We start from the raw sequence: 22298 nt of genomic DNA, 5'->3' as shown, positions 1-22298 counted from the left end.
TAAACAAATAGTCGCCTAGAAATGATGAAACTGCTCAAATAAATCTGTGCGAAGAAACTCTGAATATCCTAACAATATCTAACTTATTGATATTCAGTAACATTCAGTATTTTCAGCTTGGAAGTAGTGAGGCCAGTAAAGTGTTAGTTTGCAAAAATATTTAGCTTTACATAAATTCATTTATGTGTCCTCAGGACAACTATTCAGCCAAAACATACAGTGGCTAGTGTATTTGTTCTAAATCCACCTGCCAGTTTGGTCTACTGTAGTCTGCGCAGACACTGGAATTCAGTTTATATCTGATAACTAATGATAAGCTGTAGATTAGAAGATTGAGAATAAAAGTTAAAAGTAAGAATAAATACAGATCAATAAATGGGACAACAGATCCCAAATGTTCCTAGTTTCATCTTACAGTTAATCCTTCTTATTTTGTGTGATGTTGGAGTCATTTCTGACAGCAAGAACTAAATTATAAGTAAATGTGTGTGTAAAGAGGATAATGTGCACTTAAGTCTTTGGTGTGTGTTTTAGAGAAAACAGTGAAGCCATACAAACAAGATTGTGTGGCAACAAATGGTTAATAAACTAAGACTGAATCGGTGTAAAGAGCAGGTCCTCAGCTGTCCACTTTTTAAAAGAAGACATGCTAGCTTATTTTATTAGACAGTGATAACTTCAAAACCACAAAAAAGAGAGACTAACTTATAGAGTCTGTTCTAGCTTCAACAAAAAAGCAGATGACTTGTTTGTCAAAAATTCCAAATGAATGTGTTGACTATGGGATGCACAAGGCTTGTAAGTAGCATAAATACATTAGTAATAAAGATGCTAAAGATGACACAATTACATATCAGTATGAAATGAGAAGTCCACAGGTCTATAAAGGTGCCAGGTGCATGCAGTATATAATATAAAAGCAAAAAGAAAGGTCATCTAAAAACACAACAAGCAAAAAACAACAACAACAACAACAAAAATAAAACAACAAAAAAAACAAAACAAAAACAAAACAACAAAAAAAAAACAACATAAAATTAAATCAACAAAACTTTGCACATCTGCTGATTTGATCTGGTCATTCCACAATCAATCAAAAGAAATCCAGCATGCTGTTTTAAGGCACACAGGCATTAATGATTCTGTTTTTCCTCTCTTTCCTTCTCCTCATCGTCCCATCTCACCTGCAGCCCCAGACGGACTCGTTTAGTAACTGCTGTCTCGGGAAACGTGGCCTGCACCAATGGCACCAGTTTACTTGTCAGCGAACCTCCCTCTGGACCAATAAGGTCGCTTTCCTGTTGGACTCTTGACACAACAGCAAAGTAAAGAGGAAAGTCGGTGGAGATGATGCGGCGGATTCTCTTCTTCCCGAGTTCCTCTTGACTTTCTAGGTCTTGGGGGGGGGGAGGAATTGGTTAAATTTTTGATTGAGTGATGCTGGTCATTGTGAAATAAACCATACGCTAGACTCTTACCCTCATCCATCCCGTTCAGGATTGTTTCTAGCACCTCATCACCATAGCGGTTACGATGCTCTTTCCAGACTGAGCCATTTTCGCTCCTCAGCACCACAAGTTCTCGGTCACCACGACCCAGAGCAGCAAAATGGGGGATCTCCACAATCACTGGTCTGCCATACACATGGAAGTACATCAATATCACACACTAGAAAAATATATATATAGCAGTAAAAAGGTAAAATTTTTCATGGTCTAAGCCTAACTGAAATGGTGAGAAAAACTAGAAAATAATTATCATTAATAAAACATGTTTTATAGCTAATCAGCTTATTTAGAACACTCTATCCACTATCCATCAGTTTTTCATCAACAGCTTAACAAACATTTAATTCAGTTCTTTTAGAAATTGCTGATATCTAATATTTCTTGCACATTTAGAAGATGTCAATCATAAAAAATAATCAACTTTGTATTAATTCAAGCTGAATAAAAAGAAGATTTCAGTTGCTCACCCCAGAAACTGCATGCCAGCTGGACCGAGGGAGATGATCCTGCTGGCCAGCCCCTCTCCCTCCACCAGTGGAGGGGGGCTGGTCAGCTTCTGCGGCTTCACCAGGCGGCAGGTAATGCGGGTGGGTGCAGCACACGTCCGTGGAGGTATGATGACACGCAGACCATTATGCCTGCTGCCTCGCATTGAACCGCCCCGAGCATCGACCATAAAACTGACCAGGAACCTGTTGTTCAACAAAGCCTGAGGCAGTTAGCAACCTAATAAAAAGAGATGAAGCAATATAAACTGTTTTCTTCTGTACTGACCCAGTGTGTATGGGACTGGCGACTGGGCTGACATTGTCAGACGTCTCAGTTGCTGGGCTGCTGGGAATCAGCGAGTCCTCATCATATTCTTTGGGTAGTGGAAGTGGAGTGTGTTGCTACATGAGACAGAAAACAAGGCTATTCATTATATTGTGTAACAGTTTAAAACGATGTTATATACAAACAAAAAGCACATCACTTAAGAGAAAGGATATTGACAGGGCCATGATAGAGGTTTATGCTGAATCAGCAACTTGCTAATTTTACAGTGGCTATTGTGCAAATCATTAACAGAAATAAGGACTCTCTTTTTAATTTTAAGTCATAATGCAAAAAAAGAATGTTCCATATTTTGTAAAACAGCCCACCTGTTACAAGGGACATAATAAACAACACTGGAGTTGCCAGAAATGAAAGAGTATATGTCCTGATCATTTGTGCTGGCTTCTTCTGGAATAATTATTCTCACAGTGTTAACTGTAGCAGAACTGCTTGTATTTTAGGTTTCTGAAACGCTTTGCCTTAGCTCCTAGCTCCTTTTCTTTAAGGGCCCACCTTTAGTGAGGCTCACATTTCTTTGTTTGTCCAGCTGAATGGTTAAAAGCTGCTGAATTCAAGATAACAAGGGAGAAAAAAGTTTAAAGATGAAGCAGATCTTGGACTCGTTTGTTCATTGTTTGTACCAGTATAACTGATAAGCAGGACTGAGTTAGTGTTTGATGGCAATGTAGATATGTAGCAGATGTAAACCTGGTCCACAAATAAGGCATTTCAAACAGGTTAGGAGAGGTGGGAGAGTAAAAGGCTCTTCAGTAAGTGCTTTGGAACTTTGCAGATATTTTATATTAACAAAAAAAAAGCAGTGTAGAAACAAAGAAAGACAGTGAAAACCCTAAACTCATATTACATCCTCTTTACAGATCCAATGAGTTTGGAGTTTAATTCCTACAAGGGACTCAAAATCTGACTTTCTACTATGCTTCAATTTAAGACTACAGTATTTTAGTATGAAGAAAACTTTGTATGATATTTATTTCTGCACTTTGTTACTATTGATAGTAGCTTTTAACTTATTTTATTTACTGTTCTCATGTTGTGGTTGGTAGTGAGAGTGATTGATTATGGCAAACATTGTATGCTGCTGGACACCTGAATTTACCTTGTTGGGGATTAATAAAGTTTATCTTATCTTATCTTATCTTATCTTATCTTATCTTATCTTATCTTATCTTATCTTATCTTAATATTTGCAGTTTGGTGTATATCAGCCATGCAGCTCTCTGCAGTACCTGATCTATCTCATGTTCTTTTAGGATAACAGTCTCTGGCGAGACACGGGGAATCCTGGGAATAGCTGGCGAGTAATTCCTGTTGTATGAAGTAAGAGAGAGAAAAGAAAAAAAGTCAGGTTAAAGTATTTCTTCATATCTCATTTCCTCCCAAGTGATCAGCCTGGTGTTAAGTGTGTGTCTATGTTGCCTTCCCTTCTACCATCAACCTATTATGGCATGGCTACTAGCTTGGCTCTCTACCCTGCTTCCCTGCACATCCCCCCTTACGCTGTGCCCAGCCCTCTCTCGTACTCCAGTGATTTCTTTGGGGAGAGGAAATCGTCATCATGGTCTTTCATGTCATCCATCTTCATGTACCTGGCCCCTTCTGTCCCCAAGAGCTCCTCGCCTTCAGAGAACAACATGCCAAAGAGAGCGAACAGACGTGGTCAGGTTGGTGAAACAGCACAAGAGAAAAAGAGAAAGAAAACAAGGCTGTTAACTAGCAGTTAGAAGTGTTAGACAAGATGATAACCCTGGATGTACTTGGTGATGGCTCTGTTATTTGAGAATTAGACTGGTGACACAAGACATTAGTAACAATGTTCTTCACTCAGGAATTATGGGAACATTTAACAAGTTATGTATGAGGATGTGAACACTACAGTTCACTGCAATCAGATGTGCTCTAAGCTGCTGACACTTTTTAAACCCTGGACATTACTACTCAGTAAAGTCACAGAGGATGACACAGGAATGTAGGCTGGACTTAAAGACAACAACATTTAAGATATGCAGACTACACTATCTGGTGAGAGCATGCATCAGTAAAAATTCATTCCAAAAATGTGTTGTCTTTTGAATAAAAAGTTACTGAAGTGGGGGTTTTATAGAGTGATCCAGGGAGAGATTTACTCTCAAATAAATGAAGCCAAATACAATCAGAACAGCACATTTGTCTAAAATGCAGGATAAGAAGAGTATGAGCTGTTTCACACTCTCCTTTGAACAAACAGCATATCTGGATGAGTCCAGGTGGGTTTAGCTTACTTACCCCCCAAAACACGCAATAATGTCTCAGAATCACCACCAGGAAACCAGAAGTCTTCCCTGCGTCTATAAATTTTGTGACTGTATGAGCGCAGCTTGTGTGAATAGGTGTCTGTGGAAGGTCCAGAGCCAGAGTGATGTCATTACGCCATGTTTGACTCGGTGAGTGCTCTCCCCAGAGGTTCATGTGTGTCAGCTCATTTCCTGTATATCATCTGTCTGGTAAACAACACATGAGTGTTGTGTGGGCCAAATGTTATCATATGGAAGGGAGGGTATGCATCACTAATATCACTTTACCATCCGGATATGAGGTGTGTCTTTAAGACAGCGACTCAGCTCTTTTCTATAATTAGAGCTACACTGACTGTTGGTTGAATTATCAGGGGACTAAATATATCAAGACATAATATCCTCTGGCATTATTGTCAGTGATGATGTGAACTTCCAACAGCAAAAATTAAACCACCATATGGGGTGTTTGTGACCACCTGAGGGCAGCAGAAAGTGACTCTGACCTATGAACTGATAAATCACATTTGAGTTGATATGACAAACAGTTTCTTTTTTAAAAAGAAATATGATATATATATATATATATATATATATATATAGTTGTTTTGGTCCATCTGACCTTGATCAATTTTGTTGTCTGTGGTGATTATAAATATAATTATCGATATGTTAACTGCATTTTATTCAAAAGGATGCAAGTGTAAATAACGTTTTTCACTACATTGTAAGACTTGGATACAATGCCAACATGTTATTCTCATAGAATTTGAGCTAAATTAACAAAAAATACATGTGCTTGAACACATTTAGTTTACAGTTCTTGTTTTATTTTGGTTCTCACATCTGCTCTCCATGTTGTGATCGTGCAAGGGGCTCAGGCTGCTCTCTTTGAGGCTAATATATATTCACCTTAAGATTGGGTGTATCCATTCAAGATATCTTAAAGGTCAAATAGATGCCCTCTGAAAACCGTTATGTATCAAACTCTGATACCTCTCTTTGTGGGAGGATTTTTAGCCTAGAAGTAAAGATAATTTACTGAACTAGAAACAAGAATATTGTTTACACTAATATTTCTAATTTGTGTTTGAATATTAAATAATTATACTTGCATTACTTTGCTATTACAATTCAGACAACAATGGCATAAACTGTTTCAAACTATGTTACCATTTGTCTCACCTATTACTGTGGTCTGCAAACAATAATTTATTTGGTCATTACACGACCAGCATACCAACAGCATGTCGCTGAGGTGAGCTTAAGGGTCAGTCATAATTCCCTGTGTATTCCTTTTTTCTTAATCATGAAATCCATTGTTAAATACAGCAATACAAGATGCATAAAAACAATAAAATGCATAATTACCACTATGACTAACGACTACAGACAAACACAACAAAGCAATTACTTCAAAAAGACAACACCACTCCACTCCAAGTGTAAAACCTCACAGGGCAGGTACAGGTGTGATCGATGTACTGGCTCTCGCTGCTACTATAAAAACAATGACTGATGTCAGAACATGGAGGGAAAAAAGAAAACCGGGAAGTTATAGAATGAGGGTGTTATTGAAGGGACATGTGGAGGTTACAGACATGGATGCTATGGGTGCATGCCAATGAGAAACCAGAGCCACCATCACAGTGAGCACCACCACTTGAGAGAGAAAGAGAGAGACAAGGAGACAAAGATGGAGTGAGCTTGAAATGGAGACACACACTTTGTGACAACGGACCTATGAATGCTGCACAAAAAAGAAAGGCATTCATACCTAATGTTAGCTGTGCAATTCCTAAAAAAAAGGGCAAAAAACAATAAATAAATAAATAAATAAATTAGAAAAAAAAACAATATTTTAACACTTTAAACACTATTGTTTCCTTCTGTTTTTATGTTATTGATAATCATACTGGTGCTATACCTTCATCCTCAGACACATCTAGAATCTCATCCACAGTTTCTGGGAAACTCATGCGATGTTTCTCTGTGGTTGTCTGTAGAATACAGAAGAAAAGAAAAAGCTGTTTTACATATGACAACAAAAAAGAAAGCAAACATAAATAAATAAATGTTTTTTCTTATAGTATTTCAAGTATTTCTGTTAGGCACAACTGTATAATATCAATGCTGCATCTATAGGAAATTTAAAAACTTCTTACCATGGAAACTGTCTCCTCAGTGACAAGCTTCAGGACATCAATTACGGAGATGTAGCCCAACCTCTTAGCGATGGCCAGGGCTGAAGTACCATGCTATGGAAAAGAAAACAGCAGATTGATCAGATGCAAAGACAAGACTCTATGAGTGAGTATGAGGACAAACAGGTGGATTTATACTCACTGTAGTGGTCTCGTTGGGCTGGGCACCATGTTTAAGCAACAATGTCACAATGTCTGTGTGCCCCTGCTGCGCCGCTTGGTGCAGAGGAGTGTAACCAAGCTGCAAGGAAGAGAAAATGTCCACGTAAAACACCTTGCAAATGTTGAATAGAAAACTAGTGTGCTCTAACCCTAATTGACTGGCTGTGGTAAAGATGCGTTTTTTAAACAAGATATGGAGCGTTGATGTGGTTATTGATAGAGTGTGAGGTTGGTGTATGGTTCCAGCTGATGCTAATTTTATTGTAGTTTGATCAAAAGCCAGCAGGAAACACTCACCCTTGTTTTACTGTTAACATTGGCCTGTTGTTGCAGAAGGAACTTCACCATCTTGATGTTTCCATAGTGACATGCTACATGGAGAGGGGTGTAACCCATCTGACAGTGGGAGAAAACAGTGAAAACTCTTAAACACACTTCTATTCAGTCGCATAACTTTGCAATTTGAATTCAGTGTTTATGAAAATTAAATTACAATGATGGTTCAAACAGTATGCACCAGAGGTCAGAGAGGTTTGAACTTAAGGGTCAGCTGAGTACTGATGATAACATAACCGTCTGGAAGGCTATTTATGCTGCAGCACTTAGACACTATCTTTTACAGCTTAAAGTGGAAACACAAATAGTTTTTAAACTGAGGCTTTGAACACTCTGCAAAGACAAAAAAGAAAAAAGTCGTACTCGCGTGGCAGCATAAACTGAAGCCTCTTGCTTCACCAAGATATCAGCAATGCCTACATGTCCCTCTTGTGCCACCAGGTGTAGCGGGGTTAATCCACTCTGGGTATAGAAATAGAAAAAACTAAGTCAAATACATAAGACATATCAAGTTACATAACAATTTATTTTAGGCCAAATATGTGGTCTGTTTATATATTTGTTCTTGCCTTGTTGCCAAGGTTGACGTTGGCCTGTTTGGAAATGAGCAGGGAGACCATGTCGGGTCGGCCCTCCTGTGAGGCCAGGTGAAGAGGTGTGACTCCCTGCAGTGACTCAGCATTGGCTGAAGCTCCATACTGCAGCAGGCTGTTGGCCACCTCCACCTGGTTCTGCTTGGATGCAATATGAAGGGCAGTGTAGCCATTCTAGAAAAAAAAAATTGTGGTTGTAGTGAAATATTTATGTATTAATAATATTTGCATTGATATATATATATGTATATTTGTTTTACCCTGGCAGCACTATGTGGTGACCCTCCTTTGCTGACAAGTAAGTTAACTACATCCAGGTTGTTGTGATGTACAGCAACATGCAGTGGAGTCAGACCATTCTGTAAAAGCAAAGTCAAAAGTTCACCAGTGAGAGAAATGTAATCATCTATTATTTATCTTATCCTCAATACAGTGAAGCACTTTATCTTATCTTCACCTTTCCAGCTGCATTAGGGTTGGCCCCTCTTTCAAGCAACAACTCGGCTACATCCACTTTGCCGTATTTGGAGGCCACATGAAGAGGAGCGAACCCTTTCTAGAGGGGCACCAAGAAAAAAGTGGACTAGTATTAAAGTGGATCATACTGGCTTCTGGGTGGGCTTACAAATTCCAGCCAAATATTGCAAAAGGGTCAGTAAGTGGGCTTTACCTTAGTCATCTTGGTCTGCTGAGCCTCCATATCCAGGAGGATACGCACGGTTTGCACATGACCTTCCCGGGCAGCGATGTGTAAAGGCGTGTGACCAGATGTGGTGGTGGAGTTGGGATTGGCTTTCTGCTCCAACAGAAGCTTCACTAGCTCCTTGTGGCCCATCCGAGCAGCACAGTGCAGAGGTGTCTGGTCATCCTAGCCAGGGAGATGAAAGAAATCATGAAATACAACACACTCTACTATGATCTGTAGTACAATTACAAATGAGGTGGGAAATTAGCACTTGTACAGTATACAACGGTGTGTTTGAGTCATCTTGAACATGTCAGATATTATATAACAAACTCACAGGGAATTTGCATGTTAAAAAAATCTACCTTGGCCTTTGCATCCACCGGTGCTGCATTCTGCAATAAAAACTCTGCCACCTCTACGTGTCCCGCCCGAGAAGCCATATGGAGCGGAGTCTCCACTTTCTGTTCACAAACAACAGTGAGAGTCAATGCCAGTGCTTTGAGTCATGCAAACTGGTCATTTGAAATGGTCTGTGAGGTACTCACCACATTGGAGGCGCTGGGCGAAGCTCCTTTCTGCAGGAGAATCTTCACAATATTGAGATGACCCATAAATGATGCCACATGCAGTGGGGTTAGGCCGGACTGTTTGAAAGGACAGAATAAAAACAGAGACACATTCATTTATTCATTCATTTTATTAATTTTTTAAGATATTCTGACTTATGCTATATCTCCTGATCCCTTACCTCAGTCACGGCCTCTAAAGATGCTGAGTGTTTGAGCAGGAGGTCCATAACACGCATGTGGTTCTTTTTACAGGCAATATGCAAGGGAGTAAAGCCGTTCTGTCAAAACAAAATCATTGTCACTACAGCGACAAAAAGCAAAATAGTCTTGCAGTTTTTGTTACCAGTAACTAAACCCAAGAGCTATTGTCTGATGACTATGCTTCTGAGATCAGCAGTTATTGATGCACTGATTCTAGTGTATCTAATGGATATCTAAACAATATATTACTTATTTTAAATTTAATACAAATTAACTGTTCACTAACCAGAGCCCTTGAGTTGGGTTTTGCCCCTTTGTCCAGCAGTACTTTGGCCATGCGATGGTGTCCGCAGTGTGCTGCCACATGCAAAGGGGTAAGGTGGTCCAGTGTGATGTCATCAATCTCTGCATTGTACTGCAGAAGCTGCTTGACGCAGTCCATGTGGTCTCCCTGTGCTGCCATGTGGATTGGAGATAGGCCATTCTGTAAAAGGAAAAAAATGTATTGTCTATAATCTGTGTGAAAATAATTGGCACAAAAAGCAGCAAGAAAAGGAGCAGAACAAATAAAGCTCACTGATTTCTCATAACTAAACCACACAACAATTCACAATTAATTTTAAAAGAGGTAAGGTATTCTTTTAAGTTGTCCCCAAGTGGGTTACCTTGGTCTTTGCCTGGATGGGGGCTCCATGGTCCAACAGGATCTCAATAATCCTAACATGTCCATTTCTGGCTGCACAGTGGAGAGGAGTCAACTCATCCTGGAAAGACAGGGTCGTAAGTGATGTAGTTAATGATAGATCAAATTAGGAACAACAGTAGTTACATAGGACAGATTTATTTGGCACCTTGGTCTTGGCATCAATTTGTGCCCCTCGGTCCAGAAGGAGTCGAACCATGATCACATTCCCCCGTCTGGAAGCAATGTGCAAAGGTGTAATGCCGTTCTGCAGAGAAACACAGATGATCTCAAATAAACATAAGAAAACAGAAAGCTAGGAGAAGCAAATGACGTTCTATTACCTTTAGATGTTCCCTACCTTTGGGGTGAAGTTGACATTTGCTCCACGATTGAGCAGCAGTTGAGCTACGTTCAAGTTTTCATAGTGTGCAGCAATGTGGAGGGGTGTAAATCCAGTCTGCAAAATACATGCAAATAATAATTCTTTGCATTCTAAAAACATAAAGGTAAACTATTAAAAGAACACACATAAACATGTTGGTACATGTACTTAACATGAGAACAACTATGCCTGCAGTCTTTCAAATAAACATCCACACACCTTGCTGAGTACATCGGGGTTAGGGTCATTCTGCAAAAGCACTGCAGCTGTGCGTGTGTCATCGTTTCGTGCTGCAATATGCAGTGCTGGGAGGCGAACCTTTCCCTTGGTGCCGTAGTTGATGAGCAGGGCTACAACATTCTCATGTCCCTGCTGAAGAGCCACTGCGAGTGGAGTAAATCCATCCTGCAGCACACCGGAGAGTTGAAAGGAGGTTAACTCATGAAGAGAAAATGAAAGAGATATATAAGGAGAGAAGCTCATGAGAACAAAACAGAATGGAAACACAGTGAGTGTGGATCAGCAAGGATGGGATAGAGGAATTTGGGAGATTACTCTTTAAAAGCTTTTCTCTCAGTTCTTTGGTACCTCAGTTGGAATGCTCTGATTGGCTCCATTCTCCAAAAGAAACTTCACAACCTCTAGATGGTTTTCTTGTGCAGCCATGTAGAGTGGAGTGAAACCCTTCTGTCTCAGAAAGACATACAACAGACACACAAACACACACACACAGCCGCAGAGGAGACACAAACACAGCAACCACAAGACAGTCACAGATGCACACACAAGGATGTACACAAAGAGGAAACACAAACACACAGAAATATTGGAACAAAGACACATGTTAACAGATGGAATTGCAGTAGTCACAGTACTACAATGGTTTTCACAGCAAAGTTCACATAGTAGATGTTGAAAAGCAGCCTCACTGTGTCCTGGGATTACTGCTGTGAGAGCATCTCTGAGTCTCACCTGGGACTGGGCGTTGACATTGGCTCCATAGTTAACCAACTCCGTGACCACCTGCTCCTGCCCTGCCAGGGCTGCGATGTGCAGGGCTGTGTTCCCCTTCTGTTTAAACACAGACAAAAGGACAAAGGTACACAATGTAAAAAGTCTTAACTGAAATCCATATCCAAAGTATTTCTGACGTGCACATTTTCTGGATAAACAAATTGGCATTATTTAAGTACATACTGGAAATAACACATTTTGTCAGGTAAAAATAATCATGCATTTGTTCAGATTCACTTAAGTGTTTCTTCACATCTGCCATATTTACTGGATGTATGGACTGTTCTTTGTTTCTCGCTTAGGCACTTCTACCTTCATATAATGTCAAACTAACCTGTTTTTTTATTTGTGACCGGTGCTTTGATCCAGTTATCTTCATGCTGTTTTTTTTCCAAGCCAATCAAAAATCCCTCCACCTTAAAAAGAATTTTCTGTCATATCCTCACCTGATCTTCAATCTACCACCCCCAGATCCAAGGCCCCTGCTAAATTTCTACCTTCACTCAGGATACAGCTCTACTCATTGGAGTCTCATCGCCCAAATTCTTTTATCATTCAGTCTCATGTACATTGATAAAATACTGACTTTTACTGATATAAAATTGAAAGAAAACCTCACATTTTATAAAAATCCAGTGGAGTGACACACGTAAAAGAAGATTAATTCATTTAATACCTAAATTCTCTTACATCTCATACTATTTCTTTATAAGTAAATAAAAACACACAGATTTTTTATAGTCATATTTAAGGGTCAAAGGTTATAGTACTTCTTGCAGGGTAGGTTACCTTTGTGGTGGTTTCCAATACGATTCCATTGTGGAGTAGCTCCAGCACCATTTTAACGTGGCCCTCTTTCGAGGCCAGATGCAGCCCATTGAGCCCATTCTGTGTGAAAGAAAAGGGTAGACCTCATACCGAAGGGTCTTACACACGCTACAATCTCTAACCATATATTCAGAGTATACACACAAACACAAGAGCCATGCCAACTGTAACAACTGATTGCTGTCACAGTGACAAACCACAGCAAGCAAATACTTACAGTGGACACCATGCATGCAGTACTCTCAGAATCAGAGTGGTCATTAGCAAAAACAACATCTATAGGAATGAAAATCAAGATGAAATTTTTTTTCATTTGTTTAATGATGATTAGAGGTGCAGGAGGAAGAGGAGGACGGGAGGGGGATGGCAGGCCGCTGGTCTCGTGGCTGGGAAGAATACGAGCCGTGTGGGATAGGTCTGACCTCACACAGCCTTCCTTCAGCCGCACAGGACATGTGAGGTTGGACCTTTCCCACACCACTGATATTATTCCTCTGAGTGGGGAGACCATTGCACACCATCACGCTACTGGAGAGGCAGGAAGGGAGGAAATGGTGGAGGGAAAATGCAAGGGAAAAAAAAAACTGAGGTGAGATAGAAGACACGCAGCTCAGATAGGATAGAGAAGACATTGTTAGGCTGAGAGAGAAAGACAATGAAAGAAAACACAGTGAAGGGAGGGTAAAAGTGAGGCAGCGTGCTGGTGACAGAGGCAAAGGCATCCAGTCAGACAGGGAAACAGAAACACAACTGCCACAGTCATGCCTCCACCTGACCAAATCCCCCCATGTTACCGACACAATATACCAAACAACAGCACCGTCAGAACAGAGGTTAAAGTGACAATCTACAACTTTTACGTAACTGTAATGCAGTTAGCAATGATGTTATTCACTGCAAAGATTCAACTCCAATAACACATGTAAAACCATGGCTCACATGTGGTGTTTATTTTATCACAATGAACCTTTGCAATATTAAAGCCACTGTATAACTGAAAGCTGAATCTGGATTTTTAAAAACAAAAAAATGATATACAAATAGCTCATATAAGGGAACCTTAACTGTAAAATTGCAAAGAACAGCATGTGTATATAGCTGTCAAACTCAGCAAAAATGAACATTGCAGATTACCACTTTAACCCAAGTACATGTACACTACACAGTAACACAATTACATAATAAACGCCAAAAACACAATTAAATTAAAAACGTGTCCTTCAAGAAAATCTAACATATCAAATCCTCGTTTCATTTACCTTATTCCAGCATGTAGTTATATTCTTAGTCCATGGGGTGTCTCCCTTTATCATTGTGAAAGCATTTCAAGCAGTATAATCTGGACTGTCATTTTTAATAAATAATTCTGTAGTTATGTGGTTTGCTGTAGGGCCTATGAATAGGCCTCATTGAAACTGTGACAGAAGTATTACCAGCATTAATTACAAAATGTTTAGGATGGCATGGGTAAATGGAAGGTATGACTAAGTTAGATTAATGAGCCAGAGGAGTCTTTTATGCACACATATGGGATTTTTGCCAAGTTTCAGGAACCTGAGGGCAGCAGACCCACTAATGCTGCCTCTACCAGGACATTCTAGGTACAACTGTCAGCGTAAAAGAGGCAGAATGGAAGACACGAGGCAAAGGGAAGCCCCTACCCCATTTATTACCTACTCTGGAGACACTGTAAACTCTGACACTTTCAGAAATGATTAACAGTCTTACTGAGCATGCACATGCCAGGCAGAAAATGGCACATAACAGCACAGTGCTTGATTCAAGCATGCCGGACACTCAAAACACAAACATGAATACAAATATATAATGGTGACACACTAAACTTGAGCAGAACATGACACAAAAACATCTGTACCAGATTAAACCACATTATATAACAGTTCCCTGTAACATGTAAGATAGGATAAACTTAAAAGTACTGCTGCTAAGTTTCTGCATTGACCTGATTAGAACCAAAAAATGAAAAAATAAAATAAAAAATTTTTGTTTGTAAGTCCTGTTGCCTACATAGTGCTGTCTTTCCTATTGACATATTGCAGCTGTTTTGTGACAGACTAACAGTCCCTAAATCTTATGAAAAGGAGATAGAAAACCACATTTTAAGATCAGTTTTGCTGATAAGAAAAACTGCCTAAAGTGAATAAAAAGCTAAAAATAAATTGTAAAATATAAATAAAAATAAGTGGGTGGTAACTGGGGTTGCTTGCCAGTGTGGCAATTCAATCAATGGAATGGGATCTCTTACCTGATTGGCTGTATTAATATCAATGCCATTTTTTATATGCTCCAAGGCCTTGTCCAAGTTGCCAGATCGGGCTGCTCTAAGGAAACTGTTGCCAGCATCTGCCTGCAAGTGAAAAAGATAGGAGGGGGAAAGATGGGGATGAGGGGTATAAGAGAAAGTGAGACATGTAAAGGAAGAGAGAAGGAAAATAGAGAGGGAGAGTTCAGTTATTATGTGTTTCAAAAGTGGGCATTTTAAAGGACGGAGAATGTTGACAAGATGGCACTTGTCCATCAGTTTTCCTCTCATTTCACTCCTCCCTTGGGATTTTGGGCAGTGCAGTTTGAATATCTGCTTCAGTAGCTTCAAATTTGTGTTAATGAGGTTGTGGAAAGTGTGTAAATGAAGTAACAGCCGTATACAGTGGCTTTCTGAGTTTAAACTGCTGCTCTTGATAAGTCAAGTCAACAGTTTGTGGTGGGTTTGGGGTTTCAGTGTCTAAACTTACAGCTTGTTTAAATTAAAGAAAGAGAAAGATAGATGGAGAAAGGCGACAGAGTACGACGCTCGACTAAGTCCGGGCTCACGGGCTGGCACATGGCACGTCTGGTGTTTTTTGTCTGTGTTTTGTTTGTGTCTGAGGGCTTCATGCCTCTCCCAGGCAGGCAGGAGTGCGGCTGAAACAGGATCACTCATGCGGCACTGGGGAGAGCGAGGAAGAGGAGAGGAGGAGAGGCAGGAGCAGGGGCGACAGAGGGAGAACCACAGGGAGGAACTCGACTGCGGCAAAACCCGCACCTTTTACTTTCATTTACATAATCTCCTCTCTTGCTGTGCACATCCCCTCCCTACATCACCCCAGACATCACAACATGCTTGTTGGGAAATAAGCCTCCATTGCATGTTTGCACACAAATACAGATCATACATTCATTCCACTGTACAAACCATGCTTTTTTTATTCTAAAAGAGAAAAGGCCACTGCACAGCCTAACACAGTGCTTTAAGCTGACCATTGTTGTGACAGGGTTGTTGGTCCTCTTTTGACAGAGAGGGAGAGGGTCTTAGTAAAAAAGAGAAAGGATCCACATGCCTGAAGTAGACGCATAGCAACAAATGACACAACACACCCTCAGCATGACACCAGCAGCACAGAGCTGTGCAAAGAGAGAAGTCGCCAAAACTAAATTAGCTGAAAAAGTAAGAAAACAGAAAACTCTGAGAAGTCGTTTCAGCTGATTTTGGATCAGCAAGACCTGTGTTCATTCTGAAATTAACACAGTGAAGAAAGTTGAAACTTATAAGAACCTTACACAGCCAACCTTATGCCTTACACAGCAGCATTATCTGCATGGAGCAACGAAGACTCAAGTTTTGATTGAACTATTTACTTCTGAAACACTGCCACTGCTATTTTTAGTTTTGTTTAGCTTAAATACATCAAGCGGTATATTGTATTACTCTACAAAACCTAAATCACATTCACACACATGCTGCTAACATAATTACACTTTCCAACATACACAAAGTAAAAACTACATAAAAAATTTAGTGTAAAGCAGAAAACAATTTGTAATTATAATATAATAAGCTTAAAGTAAAGAAAGGAATACTCTTAAAACATAAATGACCATAGCTGAAGTTGTTAAGATGTCTTTACATTGGTCTGCCCTGCGTCCAGTTTCAACACTCACCATGGCCACGCTGTCTTGGTAAACCATGATAAACTTTCTCATTCACTTTTACTTTGGAGATGATAATCTCCACCCCCTTAACAAATGTGGAGCAACAGACTGACCAGCACACACACACACACACACACACACACACACACACACACCTGTCACAAGAGTAATCACGACACAGTCTTTCACTATCTTAAAGCTCAAATTTTTTTGAGATAATACATCATCTTTTTGGGCAGCTATAAACTGACATAAAATAACTTTCAAAGAAGTTTTCCATCTAATTGTTGTCCATGTTTTATTTATTAAAATTTATTTATTTGTCATTATATATGTATACTTTCCCACAAAAAAAACTAAAAAAAATATGTATGCTGCAACACTGAATTTCTGCTTGTAGAATCTACAAAAAGCACTCTTTCCCCAAAGATGTAGCAAACGCAGCTGATGCAAAGACCAGCAACCTAACACAATAGGCATGCTCAAACCAGCAAATAGTGACCTTGATGGAAATCTCTTTACAGTCATCCTCTGCAGTCTGCTGGTGTTTCAGGACAACAGAAATTCATAACCCCTCCAGGAAGAGCTTCCTCTTATGCTGAGGCTTTCCTAGTTTAGAGTCCTGCATTTTCATGTGTGTGCCTGCATGTTTGTGTGATTATCGTCTTGCGTCAAGAAGTGAGTGTGTGGTGAGATAAGAAAGCAAGGAACCACACCCGTCCCCTTGCTCTGACATAAACAGGTACGGCACACATACAGAAATCAAATACTACACATGTGGACTACACACAGTCTAACTACGTTATGTGGTAACTCCCCTGCTGCATTTTACTGGGTTATGATTTAGACAAAAGTGTCTCTCTCTGATTATTCCAAAAGAGCATAGACAATCCTCTGGCTTCTGGGTTGAGCTGAACTGAGCAAGCACATTAATCACACTGTTTGGAGCAAAAGACGCAGACAATAGCCTGCACTGAAGATCTTTGGTTAATATTAGCAGTATCAGCACACTGTGTCGTACAATCTGCATGCAACTGTCTACGGATACGGCAGTATACAGCTTCTCGTAATGAAGTTCAAAATTACAAAGTAAAATTCATCCCATATCATCATTTATCACAGAAAATCCTTTCCTCTTGACTCCCCCTGCTTGTTATCAACCAATTTTCTTTGCTGTTGCGTTCTTTCCCTTCTCCAACTCCTGCTTCTTACATGTGTATCTCCCCCGTTTGCTTCCTCTGCTTGTGCTGCAGCAGACAGGATGACATCACCCCCTCACCAGCAGACTGCAGCGTTCAAAATGTGCACATATGTGTGTGTATATACACAAAAACAGGGATGAAGACATTGCAACAAACAGACCTGACAAATGAGGATTTCTACAATGATGATTTGATTTCACAATCAAACGTGTGTTTTGATGACGATTCAGTCAAACTCAATGTGCATGTTTATGTGTTACAGTGAGAAATAAAATGAATGGAAAGGCTCAGACACTGGCGATATTAGAGCAGACCCTCACCATCTTAAAAATGTCGCCTAATTTTGCACAGTTGGATTTCAGAAAATGGCTTTAGTAACTTTGGTTTAGTGTCATCTTCATATAAATCTGGCTTGCGATAACATTAGCCTTTTTTACATCCGAATATTTCTGAATATAATAAATCAGTAATTCAAATTCTTCTCATTATTTGTCTCATTGCTGGCCAAAAATGGATCTAAAGTATTTTCCAGTCTAATCAAGATGCAAGATCAAGATGTTCTTCCAATAGAAGAATCTTTCTACCAAACATCAGAAAGCTCCTATCTTTTGAAAGTTTCTGCTTTTCTGTTAGAATTAACATGAAATTCACAACACAGAGGCACTCCCTCCTTACACACATACCCATACACACACATGAATTTGCAGACACAGCAACCAGGTGCAAATCATAAATAATTTAAGTGCCACCACAGCTATTTGTACACCCAGCAGAAAGGTGAAAATAAGGTGCATACATTTCTTTAACATGTCACAAGTAATGCTTCACTTGCAATAATTTCCAGAACTTTAAACAATATAAAATGTGCAAGAGCACCGAACTCTGGATCATTCCCAGTATTTAGACCCCACTTTACTCAGTATCTCAATGTATTTAAACTTGTGATGTGGGAGTTTCTGTTCATTCAGGGGAACACTTAATGGTTATGGAAATTCCTGCCGAGTGTCTTAACAGCTATTCCAACACCTCTTTTCTGCTGATTTGAATTTGTTCTTGAAATTGTTTTTCTTGCTCTGTCCTTATTATTGTTGCTTGTTCCTTTATTTCTTGACGAGGTTGAGCCAGCAGTGGCCTGTTTTCAGTTACAGATAAGTATTAAGTGTAAAAGTCTGTCAAAGTGAGACCAATGGGACTGGATAGCTGTTGACACATTTACAGGAAGTGAGTGAACGGGGCACTGGGATTAAGTCGTTACAATCTCCCATGCAACACTGCTTGTCTGCATGTAAATCTGCCAGTCTGTTCAACCATTTGTCTGTCTGCCTCCAGTTCCTGTATGTGTAGAAGTGGACTGTCCCACTATTACTATTTACTTTCTCACACTCCCAGCCACCCCCATTCTGTAGCCCACTGTTTGTCCCTGCCTTGCTCATGGATCGTCTCCTTTATATCTGGCCCTGCTACAGCCTCTTTGCTTGTAGATGAGATTGTCATGGTTATTGTGATCATTTGTGGATGACAAAGAGTGTGACAGCCATAGGGTGAAGATAGGGTTTGAGACCTATGAGAAGAGGATCAAGATATGGTAAACATCCTGTGCTTTACTGCACAGTTACACAGCAGTAATTATACAGAATGCAACCATCTGGAGGGACACAGAAAACAGAAAGCAGTTTACGCCAGTCAAAGCATTACATTGATCTTTCTGAAATCTATTAAATCAATGCCCAGCCCAATAAAACCAAACATTTGAACTTTAAGTCTCATAACAGTATTAGAGCTGAAATATAAACACATGGGTGGTAACCATTTTTACCAGTGAACAACTTTATTTTCAGCTTACTGAATATGGTTTAAAAACTTTGTTGATAACTCCCAGCTGTTGCGCCATCATGGAAATAAAAATCTATCTGAATTCAAAAACATTTACATACTATTTTTTAATTATCATTCAATAGCTGACCATCCCAGAACAGCCACGAAATACAAGATAATGGTTGGCTTGAACTGTGCTGCAGCCTGTTTATTGATTGTTTTGCAACAGGCAAAGTTTATGTATTTACTTAGTTTGGATAACGTAACATAGCATATGGATAAGTTTAGGGCAAGCAAAGATTCTGAAATGATTCAAACTCACTGTTGTTCATTCTCAGACAGTCACATTTCTATAAACCGCATCATTATCACAACCGCAAAACTTTTCACCCCTTCTATCCTCCCAAGTAAACCCTTGTATACACAAAATAGGCACAAAGACCATGTAAGCACTTATCCTGTGCTGCATTTACCTGTATGGCCTCAGTAAATCAAGTAGTCCATAGTCTTAAGTGGAGTTCCATCCAAAGCATCTCATTAGCTGACACACTAATCACTTTACTGACCTTTAATTTACTTACCACAGCTAATCTTGACATGACATTATACAATCTGAACATCAAACAGAGAAACAAAAAGTCAAAAACAAGATTACTGAGGAAAACATACCACAATACACACCCACACATATATTCACTTACACTAATCTTGGATGAACATGCATCACAACTCTAACTCCTAAGCAACCAAGCTCAGTCTACAGTTGCCATGGAAGGCTAATAATGTTAGCTTGATAAAAAAAACAAAAAACAAAAAAAAAAACACTTAGTTTTTAACACTCCATATAAAGAATTTGATCTGTATGCCATATATATATTTATATATTTTTTATATGTGAAGCAATGAACACCAGGAGGAAATCTCCAGAATGGTTAGTGTGAATGGATGGCAAACAAAACTGGCGCTTACTTCAAGATATCAATGCATCACTATCATCTGACAGACATGAAGTAAACTTAAAAAAGTACATTTAAAGCTGGCAGACAAGGAAGGGAGAACATGTATTGACCTAACACTGATGTGAGAAGGTAAAGACAGGTCGTGTTGACAGGTGCATTACATCGAAAAAAGTGTTTAGGATTTCATAAGCAATCTAAAGATTATAAAAAAGACAGCTAGAAAATTAGCAGAGAGAAATGTGAAATACAAAGAGACAGAACAAGAGGTGCAGTCAAAGTGCATCAACAAGACAAGACGAAGAACAGAAGAGTTTGTGGTACTCACTCTAAAAGTGACCGTCTTGACTGGCATGCCTGCTGGCCCTCCACTCTCTCTTTCTTATGTTTTCTGTTTCTCTCAAACACACAGCTGTCTTTTCTGTTGCCCCCTGCAAGTGCTTTGGTACTGGGCACACAGACCCCCATCCACCGTAAACATACACACACGCACATACACACACACATACACATGGCCAGACACACACACTTGAGTAAGCTTAGTGGGTGGAGAGACTGAGAAGGGTGGGGGCTCTGTGGATGGGGGCCCAGGGGTTTATCTCTGGAGGAATTCTGCCTGTATCTAAAGACACACATTTCACACACAGTGAAAAACAAACGGACACCCCAGGTTTCCTGACAACATCCTGGCTCCTTCTTGGCTACATTTTCACCATTTTCTTTAATTGGTTTTTCAAACTTGTCCCCCACTCATCTCCATTTTTTTCCTGCCCTTGTTCCATCTCACATTACAGTCTATCATCTGATGTCCACCTCATCTACCCTCACTGCCTTTCACATTTATGGCAGCACTCTGTGACCCCCCCCCCCCAACTTTATCCCTCCTTTTGCCTGTCCCTGCCTCCCCAAACGTCACGCCCATCTCCGTGTCTCCTGTATGTTTTGTGACAGCCACACAATCCATTTTTTTCACGGACCAGGCAAAACCAGAATGCTGAAGAGTTACTGTGGCGAATGGGTGTGTTTTTTCCGAGTGGGTCTGCTTCAGTCTGCGAGGGTGACTTACAGTGACAAAGCGCATGGTAGTCGGGGGGTTTCTGCCACTGCCCAGTGACAAAAGGTCCAGACACATGGGGTATAGGGGGGAGCATGGAGGGGCCAGCCTCTCAAAAGGCCCTGCCTCTTTTAATAAAGCGTCCATCATTCCTCACTTGAAAAGGCCCCCTTTTCTCTACCGCTCCCCTCCTCTCTCCCTCTTCTGGCTAAATGCTGGGAAAAGCACATCGCTGCCAAAACCATGCAGAGAGATAAATGCTAGTAGGAGAGAGGAAGGAGGGGGCACAGAAAAAGAAGGCTATACGCTACTCAGTACCACTGGACCGTGACCTGGGCAAAAACATCACGTGGGACGTCTGTCCTGTCTACAGAATTGAGTTTAGACAGTGATGAGAGCTCTACTGAAAAAGAATGTGAGGCTTGGGACAACAGACACTAATGTCCATGAAGACATGACAAATTATCCTGTGGTCCTCAGAGAAAAAGCACTGAAACTCTGACATAAACGTCCTCTTGCCAACCCTGAGGTGACTCATAAAAAGAAGAGAAGGATACCCTATGAGGTCCTGATTGTTAAGACTGTCTCAAGGTGTGTGATGACAAGTTCCTGAGGTTTACTTTGAGGGTGTTTATAAGAATCAGTGACTTAAAGTCAAAGCCTAAAGTCACTAAAAAAGTTCCTATCTTATCATTATCGTGCTGTTCCTGCACTTGGATATTACTCTGGCTGATCCTCTCACAACTTTAACTGTAAATGAAAGGTTATTTCTCTGGTTTTGGTTGTCATGGTGATAAGTCCTCACAGCTCAAATACATAACTTTAAAAAATGTATGGTTCTCATAATTTCACAGCTAATTGATAAAAATACATTTCACACTGTGCAGCATAGCTATCAGATTAAAATTTGAGAGTAGGCTGAGTATGTCTTCAAGCCTTTCTTATCCAGCATGTTAGGCCAGTATGGCCAAGAGGAATCACAATGTCGAGCAAAAAGGGATTTCAAAGCACAAATATAAACTTTTGCTCTTCCACAGATTCTAGTCTAGAAGAGTAGGTGAGGA

At 40.0% G+C, this 22298-nt stretch overlaps 1 protein-coding gene across 1 annotated transcript in view; it reads right to left on the bottom strand.

The window, feature by feature from the left end:
* ank1a (ankyrin 1, erythrocytic a) overlaps nt 1-20675 on the bottom strand; it is a 41811-nt gene extending 21136 nt beyond the window's left edge. The window contains exons 1-29 of the mRNA XM_041998303.1: nt 20509-20675; nt 14544-14645; nt 12239-12337; nt 11408-11506; nt 11024-11122; nt 10655-10840; nt 10412-10510; nt 10220-10318; nt 10034-10132; nt 9655-9852; nt 9347-9445; nt 9144-9242; nt 8961-9059; nt 8581-8778; nt 8368-8466; nt 8171-8269; nt 7887-8084; nt 7681-7779; nt 7279-7377; nt 6962-7060; nt 6781-6873; nt 6543-6615; nt 6393-6413; nt 3842-3962; nt 3572-3650; nt 2283-2398; nt 1976-2200; nt 1479-1633; nt 1185-1396 (exon numbers count right to left, since the gene is read on the bottom strand). Of these exons, the coding sequence (XP_041854237.1) occupies nt 1185-1396; nt 1479-1633; nt 1976-2200; nt 2283-2398; nt 3572-3650; nt 3842-3962; nt 6393-6413; nt 6543-6615; nt 6781-6873; nt 6962-7060; nt 7279-7377; nt 7681-7779; nt 7887-8084; nt 8171-8269; nt 8368-8466; nt 8581-8778; nt 8961-9059; nt 9144-9242; nt 9347-9445; nt 9655-9852; nt 10034-10132; nt 10220-10318; nt 10412-10510; nt 10655-10840; nt 11024-11122; nt 11408-11506; nt 12239-12337; nt 14544-14645; nt 20509-20535 (3390 nt within the window). The 5' untranslated portion in view covers nt 20536-20675. The remainder of the gene's footprint in view (nt 1-1184; nt 1397-1478; nt 1634-1975; nt 2201-2282; nt 2399-3571; nt 3651-3841; nt 3963-6392; nt 6414-6542; nt 6616-6780; nt 6874-6961; nt 7061-7278; nt 7378-7680; nt 7780-7886; nt 8085-8170; nt 8270-8367; nt 8467-8580; nt 8779-8960; nt 9060-9143; nt 9243-9346; nt 9446-9654; nt 9853-10033; nt 10133-10219; nt 10319-10411; nt 10511-10654; nt 10841-11023; nt 11123-11407; nt 11507-12238; nt 12338-14543; nt 14646-20508) is intronic.
* Nucleotides 20676-22298: the final 1623 nt, after the last annotated feature.

Source organism: Melanotaenia boesemani, chromosome 11 (genome assembly GCF_017639745.1).
Source record: "Melanotaenia boesemani isolate fMelBoe1 chromosome 11, fMelBoe1.pri, whole genome shotgun sequence".
Lineage (NCBI taxonomy): Eukaryota > Metazoa > Chordata > Actinopteri > Atheriniformes > Melanotaeniidae > Melanotaenia > Melanotaenia boesemani.
Note: the sequence above shows the minus strand (reverse complement) of the source record. Positions and strands in the feature narration are given on the sequence as shown.